Source organism: Odocoileus virginianus, chromosome 21, assembly GCF_023699985.2.
Source record: "Odocoileus virginianus isolate 20LAN1187 ecotype Illinois chromosome 21, Ovbor_1.2, whole genome shotgun sequence".
In the NCBI taxonomy this organism is placed as follows: domain Eukaryota; kingdom Metazoa; phylum Chordata; class Mammalia; order Artiodactyla; family Cervidae; genus Odocoileus; species Odocoileus virginianus.
This window is the reverse complement of record NC_069694.1, coordinates 22,318,459-22,334,883: the sequence shown is the minus strand read 5'-3', so window position 1 is coordinate 22,334,883 and position 16,425 is coordinate 22,318,459. Positions and strand designations below refer to the sequence as shown.

Below are 16,425 nucleotides of genomic sequence, written 5' to 3'. Positions count from 1 at the left end.
CTTGCATAATTTGGCTTCTGCTTATGCTGCTTACCTCTCACTATTATTCCCCTTCTGCTGAGCTATACATTCTCCTTATTGTGAGCTTTCAGTTATCAGAAAGAGCCATATTGTTCTAAGAGAATGAATTTACAAATAATGGCCATGCCATATATGATAGTAAAACTCTGACCCTCATAAAAAGTCCAGGCAGCCAAACCACAATTTCTGTAGCAGTTGACCCAGAAAAGTCAGAATATGGTCAACAACTACCCCTTCTTTGTTTTTGTTCCTCTGTCCTCTTCTTTGAACTTAGGACCATTCAGAAAAAGGCAAATTTGCCCCCCAACCCAATTACCCAAGAGGCCCTGGTTCCATTTAGCCCACGTCCAGCCTCCCTGTGCCAACAGCTTTCAATCAGAAGGTACCTGGATCCTCCCCTCATTGTTTTTATTGTGAAACTTTCCTGCCTCACTGATGGCCTTTGAGTATCTGCCAGATGCTAGTGATAATGGCTGGCTCCTTGCTGCAAACTTAGAATAAGCAGACTGTTCACATTTGGGAGGTCTTTGTTTATTTCCATTCTTCTTTTGGCCTTTTGCACATTTGTTTCCTTTTTTTTCTCTTCCTGGATCTTTCCTCCTTATGTGGGTCATTTGTATCCATCTTTTAAGGATCAGTTTAGATGCCACTCATCACAACAATAACAATAATAATCATTATTAGAATCATAGTTAACTGTGCCAAGAACTGTTCTAAGCATGTTCAATTTATCAGCTCATTAAACTCTCAGAACAATTATTGAAATAGGTTTCTATTATTGCCTACATTTTACAGACAAGAAAAGATAACCCAGAGAGATAAAGTAACTCTCCTGAGGTCACTCAACTAGTAGGTGAAGGTTTTGGGATAGAACTTAGGTAGCCTGTCACCATAGTTCACTTTTGAGACCCTGCTGCTACTCTGCTTTCAGAGTAGATTTTCATATGCCCTCATTTTGGGATGGGGACTTACCTTTAATAATAATACTGTGTGATAATTATTTATGAATTTATTTGTAGTCCCTACTAACATTTAAGGGGCTTCCCTGATGGCTCAGTGAGTAAAGAATCTGCCTGCAATGCAGGAGGCACAGGAGATGCAGGTTTTTATCCCTGGGTTGGGAAGATCCCTGGAGAAGCAAATGGCAACCCACTCCCGTATTCTTGCCTGGGAAATCCCACGGAGAAAAGGAGACTTGGCAGGCTACAGTCCAAAGAGTCCGTAAAGAGTCGGGCACTACTGAGCAACTAAGCATGCCTGGTTACTACTGTAATTAAAGTTTTCTCAGTACAAGGAGAGTTTATAATGTTTGTAATCAAGCATATAGTAGTGTCTCTCTAAATGCGTATTTGAGGAATGAACAAATTAATGATTGAATAAATGAAATGTACACAAATGTCTCAATTATTATGTAAAATTGGAAGATAATAACTTTAAAAAGAGATAAAGGGACGCTGCTTCTATGCAAACTTTGAATGCAACACAAGTCTGCATATGAATTTACAATTATTATTCAGGAAATCATCTCTCAAAGCAGGAATTCTTCTCTCCTCTTTGCTTTGTTTCTTTCCACACTTCTATTTTTTTAATTTAAAAATTTTTTTTATTGTTTTAAGTATTTACTGGAGTGTAAGTGTGAGAGCATTAGCTGCTCAGTCGTGTGCGACTCTTTGTGACCCCATGGACTGTAGCCCAACAGGCTCCTCTGTCCATTGGTATTCTCCAGGCGAGCTTACGGGAATAGGTAGCCTTCTCCAGTCATTGAACCTGGATCTCCTGCATTGCAGGCACAGCCATCAGGAAACAGTTGCTTTGCAATGTTTTTCTTAGTTTGTACTGTACAGGAGGGTGAGTCAGCTATACCTATACATATATCTCCTCTTTTTCCCTCCATACTCTTCAACATAATCATGTGCTGTGCTGTGCTTAGTCACTCAGTCATGTCTGACTCTTTGTGATCCTGTGGACTGTAGCCCACCAGTCTCCTCTGTGCATGGAATTCTCCAGGCAAGAATACTGGAGTGGGTTGCCATTCTCTTCTCCAGGGGATCCTCCCAACCCAAGGATTGAACCTGGGTGTCCTGCATTGCAGCCAGATTTCTTACCATCTGAGCCAACAGGGAAGCCCAGGTATTCCTATGAATTATGTCAGGAATTTAGAGAAAACTCTCCAGTGGAAAGTTCTTTAATGTGTCAAGCCATTGCTTTCTGTCTTTGTAACTCACACCCTGGGACTGATGCTGATCCCTTGTCCATGCTCAGTGAGTCTCTTTTCTTACACTGGTAAGACTGACCTGTCTGGAGAAGCACTAAGGCAGTCATCGTGTTCAACTTCTTGACTTTATGTTGAATATTGTTGAAATCTATTCATTCACTCAAGAGCTATTTATTGGGTCTTTACTAGGTTTCTGCTATTGTCCCAGGATTTTGGGGACCCAGAGGTAAATTAGGCAAGGCTCATGACCTAATCAAAGCAGAAGATATTAAGAAGCAGTGGCAAGAATACACAGAAGAACTATACAAAAAAGATTTTTAATGACCCAGATAATGATGGGTCATATGATCACACAATAGTGTGACCACTCACCTAGAGCCAGACATCTTGGAGTGCTAAGTCAAGTGGTCCATAGAAAGCATCACTACCAACAAAGCTAGTGGAGGAGATGGAATTCCAGCTGAGCTATTTCAAATCCTAAAAGATGATGCTGTTAAAGTGCTGTACTCAATAGGCCAGCAAATTTGGAAAACACAGCAGTGGCCACAGGACTGGGAAAGGTCAGTTTTTATTCCAGCCCCAAAGAAAGGCAGTGCCAAAGAATGTTTGAAATTTCACACAATTGCACTCATTGCACATGGTAGCAAAGTAATGCTCAAAAATTTTCCAAGCTAGGCTTCAGTAGTATGTGAACTGAGAATTTCCAGATGTTCAAGCTGGATTTAGAAAAGGTAGAGGGACCAGATATCAAATTGCCAACATCTGTTGGATCATTGAAAAAGCAAGAGAGTTCCAGAAAAACATCTACTTTTGCTTCATCGACTATGCTAAAGCCTTTGACTGTGTGGATAACAACAAACTGTGGAAAATTCTTCAAGTGATGAGAATGCCAGACCACCTTACCTGTTTCCTGAGAAACCTGTATGCAGATCAAGAAACAACTGTTAGAACAGGACATGGAACAATGGCCTGGTTCAAAATTGGGAAAAGAGTATGTCAAGGCTGTTTATTGTAACCCTACTTATTTAACTTTAATGCAGAGTACATCATGTGAAATGCCAGGCTGGGTAAAGCACAAGCTGGAATCAAGATTGCTGGGAGAAGTATCAATAACCTTAGATATGCAGATGACACTGCTCTTATGGCAGAAAGCTAAGAGGAACTAAAGAGCCTCTTGATGAAGGTGAAAGAGAAGAGGAGAAAGCTAGTTTAAAACTCAACATACAAAAAATGAAGATCACAGCAACCGGTCCTATTGCTTCATGTCAAATAGATGGGGAAACAATGGAAACAGTGACAGACTTTATTTTTTTGGGCTCCAAAATAACTGCAGATGGTGACTGCAGTCATGAAATTAAAAGACGCTTGCTCCTTGGAAGAAAAACTATGACCAACCTAGACAGCGTATTAAAAAGCAGAGACATCACTTTGCCGACTGAGGCTCATCTAGTCAAACCTATGGCTTTTCCAGTAGTCATGTATGGATGTGAGAGTTGGACCATAAAGAAGGTTGAGTACCACTGAAGAATTGATGCTTTCAAACAGTGGTGTTGGAGAAGACTCTTGAGAGTCCCTTGTACTACAAGGAGATCAAACCAGTCAATCCTAAAGGAAATCAATCCTGAATATTCATTTTAAGGAGTGAGGCTGGAGCTGAAGCCCCAATACTTTGGCCACCTGATGCAAAGAGCTGACTCATTGGAATAGACTCTGATGCTGGGAAGGATTGAAGGTAGAAGGAGAAGGGTATGACAGAGGATGAGATGGTTGGATGGTATCACAGACTTGATGGACAAGAGTTTGAGCAAGCTCCAGGAGATGGTGAAGGACATGGAAGCCTGGCGTGTTGCAGTCCATGTGGTGGCAAAGAGTTGGACACAACTGAGCGACTGAACAACAACAATAACAACAATTCTAGTGGAATTGAGTGACAAGTCAAACATGCAAACAAGCAAAGAAAATAATTTTTTAAAAATATGAACATGTAAATTTAAAATTTTAATTGAAGTATAATAGATTTACAATGCAATGTTAGTTTCAGATGTATGGCAAAGTGATTCAGTTACATATACATATATATATTATATATATATGTGTTATATATATTTATAAGAATATATATGTGTGTTTTATATATATATATATAAAAGAATATATATATAAGAATATATATATTCTTTTTCATATTCTTTTTCCTTAGAGACTATTGTTCCCTGGACTATACAGTAGGTCCTTTTTGGTTATCTATTTTATATAGAGTAGTATGTATATGTTAATCCCAAACTCCAAATTTATCCCCCCACCCAACAAATAAAATAATTAAAAAAAAAATAATTTCAGTAAGTGTCCCATTGGCACAAAGTTACGTGATAGCAACCTGTCCAAATGAATCCCTTTCAGAATGTAACAGCTTCCATAATTGTGTCACCCCATCACATTCTCTTGTCTCTGATCAGCCAGTCTTCCTTGGACTTCATGTTTCCTTCCAAATGGTAGGAGGTTATAAACCTTATTTTGGATCAAAGTTTTTTTTAGGAAATTATTATTCCCGATCCTCTCCCAATCCTTGTTTATTGTCAGCATAATGAAGATGACTTTTCTTCTCATACTTTCTTTTATTTTTCTCCTAGGAATTGACTATTATAACAAGATCATTGATGATTTGTTAACAAATGGGGTCACACCCATTGTGACCCTCTACCACTTTGATTTGCCTCAGGCCTTGGAAGACCAAGGAGGTTGGCTCTCAGAGGTGATCATTGAATCCTTTGACAAATATGCTCGGTTTTGCTTCAGTACATTTGGGGATCGAGTCAAGCAGTGGATCACCATAAATGAGCCTAATATTTTTGCAGTGATGGCATATGAATTTGGTGTATTTCCTCCTGGTGTGCCTCACGTTGGAACTAAAGCTTATCAGGCAGCTCATAATTTGATTAAAGCGCATGCCAGATCCTGGCACAGCTATGATTCCTTATTCCGAAAAGAGCAGAAGGGCATGGTATCTCTGTCAGTTTTTGCTGGCTGGGTGGAACCAGCAGACCCCGCCTCAGTGTCTGACCAGGAAGCAGTTAAAAGAGCCATGGCATTCCAGTTGGACTTCTTTGCTAAACCCTTATTTATTGATGGCGATTATCCTGAAGTTGTCAAGTCTCAGGTTGCCCTCATGAGCAAAAAGCAGGGCTACTCATCGTCACGGCTTCCAGAATTTACAGAAGAAGAGAAGAGGATGATCAAAGGCACTGCTGATTTCTTTGCTGTGCAGTATTACACGACTCACTTAGTCAAGAACCAGGAGAACAAGAAAGGAGAACTGGGTTTACTCCAGGATGTGGAGGTTGAAGTTTTTCCAGACCCATCTTGGATAAGTTTGAATTGGGTCTGTGTGGTGCCGTGGGGAATACGTAAACTACTGAAATACATTAAGGTAAACGCAGTATTTGTTTGCATCCATGTGTACCCAAACCTGGAAATATGGGAAGATGCGCATATATCTATGTGTATAAAGACCTGAAAAATGAATGCTTTAGGCAATAGCATATACATTTGTTGGCCTGGGAAGAGGTGATTAGAATTTAAGTCAATGAGGGATAATTAGCTGATAGTAGTGTTAGTTGCTCAGTTGTGTCCAACTTTGTGACCCCATGTACTGTAGCCTGCCGGGCTCCTATGTCCATGGTATTCTCCAGGCAAGAATACTGGAGTGGGGTTGCCATTCCCTTCTCCAGGGATTCTTCCTGACCCAGGGATCAAACCTGGGTCTCCTGCATTACAGGCAGATTCTTTACTGTCTGAGCAACCAGGGATAAAGGGCTTCAAAGTCATGATTAGACTTAGGATTTGCTGTTAAATTCAGTTGTAACTACAGTAGTGCCTTGGACATATTTTTCAGGCTGGGGTCACAATTGAGTTACTAAAAGGCATAACAGGGGTTTGAAATAGCTGGATCCTTTTTGGGTCTCTGTTACACTGGATGGCATCTAGGTAGCTGAAATGAAAATTTTAAGTTATCAGTTTTGTAGGATTCCTGCTATCAGGAGGATAGAGAATATAGCTGCTGGGGAGAGGAGGACCAAGGGGTTAAGGAGCAATGACAATCAGCAGATGCTGATGGAAGAAAGATATTTCTGTCTTCTCATTATAACAAGAGTCATTTGACTGTCTTCATGGATATTTGCACAGTTTTTCTTTTCCATTGTTAGTTATAAAAGGTCAGTGCGCGGAAAATTAAGTTAATAGGGTCAGTGCAATTTGATGAAAACTAGTTTTGGGGTTGTAGCTTAGAGAAGATAGAGGGTAATGCACCTGATTTTATGAGATTTTTTTTTTTTACACATCTGTTTGGAATAAAACTTCTGCTTTCTCGTTCCAGGATACGTATAATAACCCTGTAATTTACATCACTGAGAATGGGTTTCCCCAGGGTGACCCCACATCTTTTGATGACACTCAGCGCTGGGAGTATTTCAGACAGACATTTCAGGAACTGTTCAAAGGTACCATTTGAAATGATGAAAGATCAATTGTGCAAACTTAATATGATTTTCCCATGTGCCTATTTGCATTCAGCAAAGACCAATGATTTTGAAAGCTGAAATTCATGTAAATCAGTGTAAAGCTATGTAATTAACAGAGGGGGAAGAAAAAAGTATTTCGGAAAGAGGAAGGTGAGAATTTTGGCCTAACTTCAACCTGCTGAAATTTAATCAAGTAAAAAGCGACAGTCTTCAGCATTTTGTGACTCCTGGGTGAAGGTGACATGAATAGAAGGAGTGGTGGCTGTTGGGGAGAGGGCATTAGTTATTACACATAGATCAGCATTGACCAACTAGAGCGTGCTTATTGGCATAGTTTAATATCCTAACTATCAAGAAATGAATTGGCAGAATTCTTAAAGGACCAAAACCAAGCATTTGTGTAATAAACTTTCAAGTGGTATGTGTCTTCAATCAATGAATGTTTCATTTAAAGTATAACCAAACAGCAGACATTTTTTTTGCCATATAGAATCTGTGAATTTTACTTCAAGACAATATTGTTATTCTGGTAACTTCTTTTACCCAATGGAATTCTTTTCATATTTGAAAACAAATGTGAAGGAATAATCTTTAACTGGTAACACACATTTCTGCCTTAGTTAATTTCTCCCTTTTAGCTTCCACTTGGAACACTGTTGCTTCATAAATTTAATTTCTCCTCCCTATAAAGAAATCATATCATAGCAACAAAATTCAATGAAAATGAGGCTTTCAATTTCCTTTTTTTTTAAACCATGATAGGCACTTATTTCTCCTCACTCTGTTTGAGAGGTCCTGGAATTATTCTTTCCAAACTAAATCAGTAATATACTGGAATCAGTGAGAAGGAATTCTGGAAAGTGACACAAAGTGGTTTCTTTCCAAAACCTCAAATATATTGACTCAGTTCCTCACCCAGGCCCTGGGGTTTATTGACAGAGGGCAATTGGATTTCTACAATTTTACACAAGCAAAATCATTCTTTTGTGTTACACACAAAAAAGATTCATCCTCTGTGTGGGAATTCACCTTCTGATAAGAAAAGGAAATCTCTAGTTTTCTGAGATTCTTCCCCACTTCTCCCTATAAATGACCCTGCTGCTGCTATTTAATCATTAAGTCATGTCTGACTCTTTGCGACCCCATGGACTATAGCGCGCCAAGTTCCTCTGTTCATGGGATTTCCCAGGCAAGAATACTGGAGTGGGTTATAAATGACCCTGCTCATAGCTAATACACCAATGTTCCCAACTTCACCTCAAGAGACAAGTAGGCTAGTTATGATCATCAGATTTATGGATGCCCTAGGGACCACAAAGGACTTGTTCAACACTGTTCTGTATATTTTAGGGAAAAAAGAGAAAAAGTAGAAATTGTCTTTCTTCATTCCCATCTTGGTGCTCTGTTTAGTGCTAACACATAAGGACATTTCTTTGTTCTCTGAAGTCATTTTTAGTTGTTTCTACAGTGCCTTAGATCTTTAACACTAAAAACTCACCGGTGGACCCTCAAATTAAGATAACTTAAAGACAGAACAGTAACTAAAGGCAAGAGATGAAAATGTGAGAAGATTTGGGTTTGTGAGGGATAGGAGAGAAGATAAGGTTAGGAACAAAATCCTGCTTTCGAACTTATTGAATTCCTATTGTACTGTTGAATTAATGGAAAAAGTATGAACCTAAACCGTTAATTATTCACAGCATCTACATTCTCTTCTGATTCTTAACATTATGATTTCTATTCTTTGCAATTAACAAATAATATTGTATTTTTTGAAAATGTAGTTTTTCAAAATGTGTAGAAATCTACACATTGACCAAAAACACTATATTAAGTGTATCTATTCTGGACTGGATATAGTGATAGCTATTTTTCATATGTTGTTGTAGTGAACACCAGTTCTTTCTTCTGCAGTGAAACTCTTTTCCAATAACTAGTCTCTTTTCTTTCTAGGAAATACCCACCTTGCCCCTGTTCTTAAACTCACCACAGGGATAGCTATGTAAGCAGAATAAATGACTGCTCTTTGTCAACAGACAATTGATTGATCTAGATGTAGGCACATGGCGTGAGGTGGATCAATCCCAGTTCTTCCCTGGGATTTAGAATTTGGACCAATCAGTTTGCTTGTCTCATAACATGGATTGACAAGGTTATGTAACTCTGTGGGCCATTGGTGGCTATGCTTTTCCATGTAAAGCTTAGGGGTAGTGAGAAGGTGGGTGGGCAACAGCTACTAGTGCACCCAGGGAAATGGAGACAAGAAACCAGGGAGAAATCAGGGGGACAGTTGTGCTTCTAATTCCAGTTTTTCTCAGACTCAGCTGCAAACATGTTTTTGAGAGACATTACTTTTACTTATAATTAAGGGCTCTTTCTGGTTCACCTGATTCTGATTGGATTTCTATCACTTGGAACAAAAAGGGTCTTAATTGATGCGATCACATTTTATTTTCAAGACAGTGAGATGAGGTCATTGCTCCTATCTTACAGATAAGAAAACTGAGTTTCAAAGAGGCTAAGTCATTTGCTCGAGATCAAAAAGTTACTAAGTAATATTTGCTGGAACAAGGCAGAATGTGTATAGTATTATTGTTACTGCCACTACTTTGGTGTTTGATAGGATCCGAGTCCAGGGCTTTCTGAGTGAGAGCACTTGCTTGTCCCACCACACTTCTAGAAACTTTGCCTCACCTTTGGGTGCCCTGGGCTTGCGTAAATTCTTTGAAAGGGTTTCATCCTGCCTCGGCAGGAGCCAGCAAGTCCTATGACCTTGGACAGAGCTCAGATGTCCCATATCCTGCCTCTCATCAGAGGAAGGGAGCCGAAGCGACTGATCAATTTCCTGAGACTCCTCCAAGGTAGTGCCGATGATCTTGACTGGCGAGCACTTTACTGGGAAGAACCACCCTGTGAGCGATTAAAAGCAATAACAAGCCGAAGAAGGTATTTGTGGGAAGCACGGCAGGTGAGAGGCTGCCAGAACCCAGGGAGTCAGATGGATGATGGCTTTGTGCTTCTCAAGAACAAAGCCTTCCCTCCCACATCATGCATATGGACAGGCACATAATGACACTGTAGTTGGATCAATGGCGTCTGCCTGAAGGCCTTACTAATCTCCTCGGGTAAAATCCCACAGCAATTAATTGAGCTGTAAAAAGAAAGCTAATGTTTCTATTTCCTTATGAGAAAAGGAGAAAAAAAGAAAAGAGGAAAATGTCATTTCAGGAAAAAAAAAGGGAGAAATCGGCGAATGCCTTTTTAATCACTGCATTATTTAAATGCCTTTAAACAGGTTTTGTTTTAATTAATGTAGATATGGATAAGAGAAAAGCAACACAGTGGAGACACGCGAACTTGAAATAATATATAACTGGGCTTGTGTTCCAGCTCCAGTTATTCAACTAACCTCCCAAACTCACAGCTTGTTCCTCTATAAAAATGGGGCAATACTTTCCCTGGTAGAGTTGTAAACATTTCATTTAATAAGTTATTGTGCTAAACACCCCAAGCAATTGCCTGGCACATAGTAAGCCCTGTTATCATTGCCAAATGTGCACTTTTAAGAATATATCTATCACCTCAAGTTATTTTCCTTATTATTTAAAAAATAGAATCCCAGGACATTAAAAAAAATTTCTATCCCCCTTCATGTCCCTAAGTTATGACAGAACGTCCCCTGCCATGTCTGCAATTTTTCCATCATTTTTTTCTGGGAAACTTCCTAATAAATGCTGGTAGCACTGGCCCTCTGGCTATTTATGATTGAATCCTATGGAGGACCTAGCAGCCAGGACTTCCCTCCATTCATTACTTCATTTGGAGAGGTTGCCACATTAAGTGAAATATCAAGTAATTGGCAGCAGAAACAACTATCAAATAACTGGGTAGCTGGAATTGTTCGGTCACGGGGATTTTTGTAAATACTCAAGAAGCGGTGATCTTCAAAGCGTTAGGCTTTTCTCACATGATTTGAATCTTTATTATATTCATAAAATTTACACCAGTCTTGGCTGCTCTGGTGCCAGCTGGCAAGTTTAAGTCTATATATTATTGTTGTTCAGTTACTCAGTTGTGTCTGACCCTTCGTGACCCCATGGACTGCAGCACGCCAGTCTTCCATGTCCTTCATTATCTCCCAGAGTTTGCTCAAACTCATGTCCGTTGAGTCAGTGATGCCATCCAGCCATCTCATCCTCTGTTGTACCCTTCTCTTCCTGCCTTCAATCTTTCCCATCAGGGTCTTTTCCAATGAGTTGGCTCTTCGCATAAGGTGGCCAAAGTATTAGAGCTTTAGCTTCAGCACCAATCCTTCCAATGAATATTCAGGGCTAATTTCCTTTAGGATTGACTAGTTTGATCTCCTTGCTGTCCAATGGACTCTCAAGAGTCTTCTCCAACACCATAGTTTGAAAGCATCAATTCTTCGGCAGCACTCAGCGTTCTTTATGGCCCAACTGTCTCATTTATACATGACTACTGGAAAAACCATAGCTTTGACTATATGGACCTTTATTGGCAAAGTGATGTCTCTGCTTTTTAATACATTGTCTAGGTTTGTCATAGCTATTTTTCTAAGGAGCAAGTGTCTTTTAATTTCTTATATATTAAGTCTATGTATAAGCACACGTAAATGAAAGTGAAAGTCCCTCAGTTGTGTCCGACTCTTTGTGACCCCATGGACCATACAGTCCATGGAATTCTCCAGGCCAGAATACTGGAGTGGGTAGCCTTTGCCTTCTCCAGGGGATTTTCCTAACCCAGGGATTGAACCCAGGTCTCCTGCCTTGCAGGCAGATTCTTTACCAGCTGAGCCACAAGGGCCCAAGGACACATAAAGGGATACCTTAATAATCTGGATGTTGAGGAGGTAAGAAAGTGTGAGAAACCAGGCAAGTTATTCTCCGCGGGTGATCCTTGACCCATGACATAAACTCTCGTAAAAGTGGATTTCAGTTGGGTTCAACCTGTTCCTCACACCTACCTACCGAACATGTGTCTCCCCTTGGCGTGGCTCTCAGTCTTTCCTCAACTGAAATGTCATGTTCTTCACCTTCTTCCTGGCCCAATCCTGTTGTTTGGAGCAGATCAGCTAGCTTGAAGTCAGGCAAGATACAGGTTCGAAACTTGGTTCTTCCACTTCATGTTCAGTGATTTTGGGGGGCAATTCTTAAACAAACAATACTTCAGTCATTTAATCTTTAAATGGGGATAATAAAAATATCTGTCTTCTAAAGCATGGTGAAAAATGAACACGATAATGCTTATAAAGCCTAAGTACAGAGTCTGGCATGTTATGAAAGATTCCATAAATGACAGTTAATTTTGGGAGGGGGATATCTCTGAACCCTTTGAGAGTTGGAGCTGTGTCTTTTTTATAATTATATCTTCAGCCCCAAGTACTGTTTCTGTCATGAAGTAGCTTTCTACACATGTTTGTCGAATTTGGTTGTGTCTTTCAGAGAAGAGTTAGTCCATGGATAATGAGAAATAAATGATGAAATGAAATGATTGAGAACTGTATTTCCTTTTCTTAAAGAAATATACCCCACGTGGGAAAAAAACGCAGCCTTCTGGAAAGTTTCTGAGCCAGCCCAACTTTCCAGTGAGATCCATGCCTGAGTTAGCACAGCGGTAGATGATTGCAGAGAAGGTTTGTTAATGACCAGCTTTAGGCTTTTAATGACAAAACCCCTCAGCAAGATGTCATCGAAGTTATTGAAGACTTCACTGAAAGTGTTGAAGCTGATGCATTGTAACAAGAAGGTTATAAATCTTGCAGCTTGGGTATACCACTAAGATAGGATGCTGGGCTCAGAATCACCCTGCTGTTGTCTGTCAGCATTCTCCCTCCCTCCCTTCCAGTGGAGATCCGGGAAGGGAGAAATACATCCATTTCCTAAAGTGGTGCAGACCTGGCAGCCACCTGCCTATGTCAATTTCAGATTGCAGAGGCCCATTTAACTGGACAAAATGTGTTAAGCACCTGTGTTTTTCTAAATATGTGTTAGAAAATATCCTAAGAATTAAGGAAAAGGCTCAAAGTTTGACACATTGACCTTTTGGAAAAATGAACCAATTAAAAATCCATTGCAAGCTCAGAATAGAGACTCAATTGCCTGAATGTAGAGTCCCACTCCATGTTTATTGTTTTATTGCTTCTCAAGATAAACCTTTGTCAACTCAGCCCCATGGAGCAGTTCATCTCATAGCTCATGGAGAACTCACAGCTTTGGGTATGTGGAGGCTGGGATGTCAGATGCACTTGATACTGTTGCTCCCGGCAGGACTGAATGGAGCCTGTGAAGAGGAGTCAAGGTCAGAATAGAGAAGGAAGAACGAGATTCAAAGGCTGTTCACAGAATTATTCAAGCATGCTAGTGTATAGACTTGTGGAATTTGAAAAGTCATGAAGAAAACAATTTCCAATGTATTTGTATCCCACCAACCTACAAGGCTACAGGGCTTCCCTGGTGGCTCAGTGGTAAAGAATCTGCCTGCAATGCAGAAGATGCAGGTTTGCTGCTTGGACTGGGAAGATCCCCTGGAGAAGGAAATGACAACCCACTCCAGTGTTCTTGCCTGGAAAATCCCATGGACAGAGGAGCCTTGAGGGCTGCAGTCCATGGGATCTCAAGAGTTGGATATGACTTAATGACTAAACCACCACCAACCTACATATTCAGACCACACATCAACTCAGACAACCAGAGATTATAGAGTAAACTTTGAAGAGAAACATGCCAGGTGATTGTCCTCTATTGCTTCTCCCCTACTTCTGTTCAGTAGCATCTTGTCGTCCCTCTCCCACATGAAGGGTAGAAGAGTAGAAAGTCTGCAGGGTCTGAAGAGAGAAGGCTAAGTCTTGTGTTCTAGGGGGGTGCCTTTGGGGAAGTCCTCACTAGGACTCTCTGAATGTCAACTTCCTCATCTGTTCAATGAGACTGATGCTAATTGCCATTCTGCCTAACCCAAAGTCAGTTGTGAAAATAAATTTATGTATTCGTATGCCCAGAACACCTTAAAATGTTAGATATTAGTTTCATATTTGATATAGTTACTTTATACCTTTAAGGATATCAACCACTCTGGCCAAAATACACAATCTGGACCTTAGTGCTCTCCACTGCAAAGGGGAGGTTTGGTGCTCATTATCCAGATCCTGTCTCAGAATTTATGGTTTCTATTTTCTTGCATGTTTCTGAAGGGCTATGATAGTGGGATCAGTTTAGGGGTTTGAGAGAATGTGTTCTATGACCTATTGACTGGTATGGTGCTTGGCAGAGTTCAAAATCACTCACACACACACACACACACACACACACACACCCACACACTGCCATTATTGAGCTACTTCATCAGACTTAACCCAAGTGAGGCCATACTGATATGGTGAGGTACATACTTGACTTAGCAGGCACACCCTCTTTGAGACATAGAACCTGGTGCATCTGCTTCCTGGGAGCAGGTTTCAAGGAGTTTCCCTGTGAGCAGCAGCTCAGTCTCACATCAGAGAATCTGCCCTTGTGCTTCCTGATTAGAAACCATTCTTTATCTTCTATTTCCATAGCATTCTCTGCCCCCTACGGAGAAGTCCCTTGGACTTCTTTTTAATTCAGTTCCAACTGCTTCAAGGGGATGATTACTTAAGGTCCTCCACTACCCCATACCCCGTGAATTTTATACTACTATACAGTCTTTAAAAATTTTTATTTAGGTGATTCTAAACTCACCCTCCATTGTTAGGGCAGTCTGTCTGGTAGTGTTTGTATTGAGGTAGCAGCAAACAGAAGTGCAGTAGCATTTTTATAGCTGTGAAAGATCTGTAAAATAGAATTTGTCTGAAGAAGGCTTATCTTTCCAATATAAGGAATAGAGTCAATAGAATCCCAAAAGGGGGGCAAAAGGAAGGATTTGGTAATACTTTTTAAATGAAAACCCAGTGGCTCAAGCAGTAAAGAATCTGCTGGCAATGCAGGAGACACAGGAGATGTGGATTCTATCCCTGAGTTGGGAAGATCCCCTGGAGTGGGATATGGCAAGCCACACTAGTGTTCTTGCCTGGAGAATCCTGTGGACAGAGGAGTCTGGCAGGCTACTACAGTCTATAGGGTCTCAGAGTCAGACATGACTGAGCACACACATGCTTTAAATGAAACATAATTGAGATATAACATTGTTTAAGGTGTATACCACGTTGATTTGATATTTATATATTATAGTATCATTACAACCTTAGTGTTAGCTAACACCTCTCTTATGTTACAGAATTATCATTTTCTTTTTCTGGTAGTAGAAACAATTAAGATCTAGTCTCTTAACAACTTTAAGGTTTATAATACTGTATTGTTGACTATAACCATTATACTGTGCATTAGTTCCTCAGAACTTACTTATCTTTTAGTTCGCAGTTTGTACCCTTAAACAACATCTCTCATAACTCCCAGACTCTGGTAACCACCATTCTACTCTTTCTTTTTACAAATGTGGCTTTTTAGATTCCATAAGAAAGTGATTTTATACAATATTTGTATTTTTCTAACTTTTAACTTAGCATAGTGCCCTCAAATTCCATCCATGTTGTTGCAAATGGCAGGATTTCTTTTCTTTCTTCTCATAATTCATTGTGTATGTGTGTGCATGTGTGTGTGTGTATACCACAACTTCACTATCATTCATTCATCTGTTGATCAATTTTTGATGGACATTTAGGTTGTTTCCATATCTTGGTTATTGTGAATAATGCTGCAACAAACAAATAAACATAGGAGTTCGTATGTCTCTTGGCTGTTGTCAAGAAAACAAGAGATAAGTATTGGGGAAGACATGGGGATAAGAGAACTCTTGTACACTGTTGGTAGGAATGTAAATTGATTCAGCCACCATGGAAAACAGTCGGGAGGTTCCTGAAAAAGTTAAAAATAGAACTTCCATATGATCCAGCAAAATCCACTTCAGAGTATATATCCAAAGGAAACAGAAATGAGTTTGAAGAGATGATGATTTTTTTCACCTGTTCAGGGAGAGAGCAATGCTAGAATATTCAGGTGCTGAGCGGGGTCTTGGGAGTGGGAGACGGTGCAAGTCTTAGGTTTTCCCCAGGGGCCCAGGTGATGTGGGGCTCCATGTGTCTGCCTGCATTAGCTCTTGTTTCCTGATCTGCAAAATAACCTGATTACCACCTGGCTTCTTAGTTCTCTAAAAACTTACTTTGGAATGTGGTAAGTAATTTCTTAGTGTGACTGGCAGGGGTTGTCTTGGTAACTGTATTAAGACGCATTCCGTTGGACAGCTGTGGGCTCTTGGAAAGGAGAGAGAGGAGTGCATGGCCAGGTGTTAGCCATTCCTACTCAGGGAACTTTTGGAGTTTTCCAAATCTTGGAAGAGGATATTCCTCACTATGAATTATTATTCTGACATTTTGTCTTGTAAATCAGTCTTGTGAGTTCAGCAGTGGATATTAACTCTGGGTACACTGAGAAAATTAGTCTCTGGATTTGCAGCATTGCTAATGAGACCTTAAGCAGTGTTAATCTCACCTATGGTCTGGTCTTATCTGTTTATAACTTCAACATATGCTGGACAGTTGCTCAATATTTATTATATAACTTTGAGATTGCTTATGCTGGACATTTGCTCTTATAGTGACATAAATATGGTTTCTGACAGCTT

At 40.0% G+C, this 16,425-nt stretch overlaps 1 protein-coding gene across 4 annotated transcripts in view; it reads left to right on the top strand.

The window, feature by feature from the left end:
- The window catches only part of LOC110127253 (cytosolic beta-glucosidase), a 217,055-nt gene that overhangs the window by 54,425 nt on the left and 146,205 nt on the right, over positions 1–16,425 (top strand). For all 4 annotated transcript variants that reach the window (XM_070452089.1, XM_070452087.1, XM_070452088.1 and 1 more), the window contains exons 3-4: positions 4,867–5,663; positions 6,609–6,732. In XM_070452089.1, the coding sequence (XP_070308190.1) occupies positions 4,867–5,663; positions 6,609–6,732 (921 nt within the window). The remainder of the gene's footprint in view (positions 1–4,866; positions 5,664–6,608; positions 6,733–16,425) is intronic.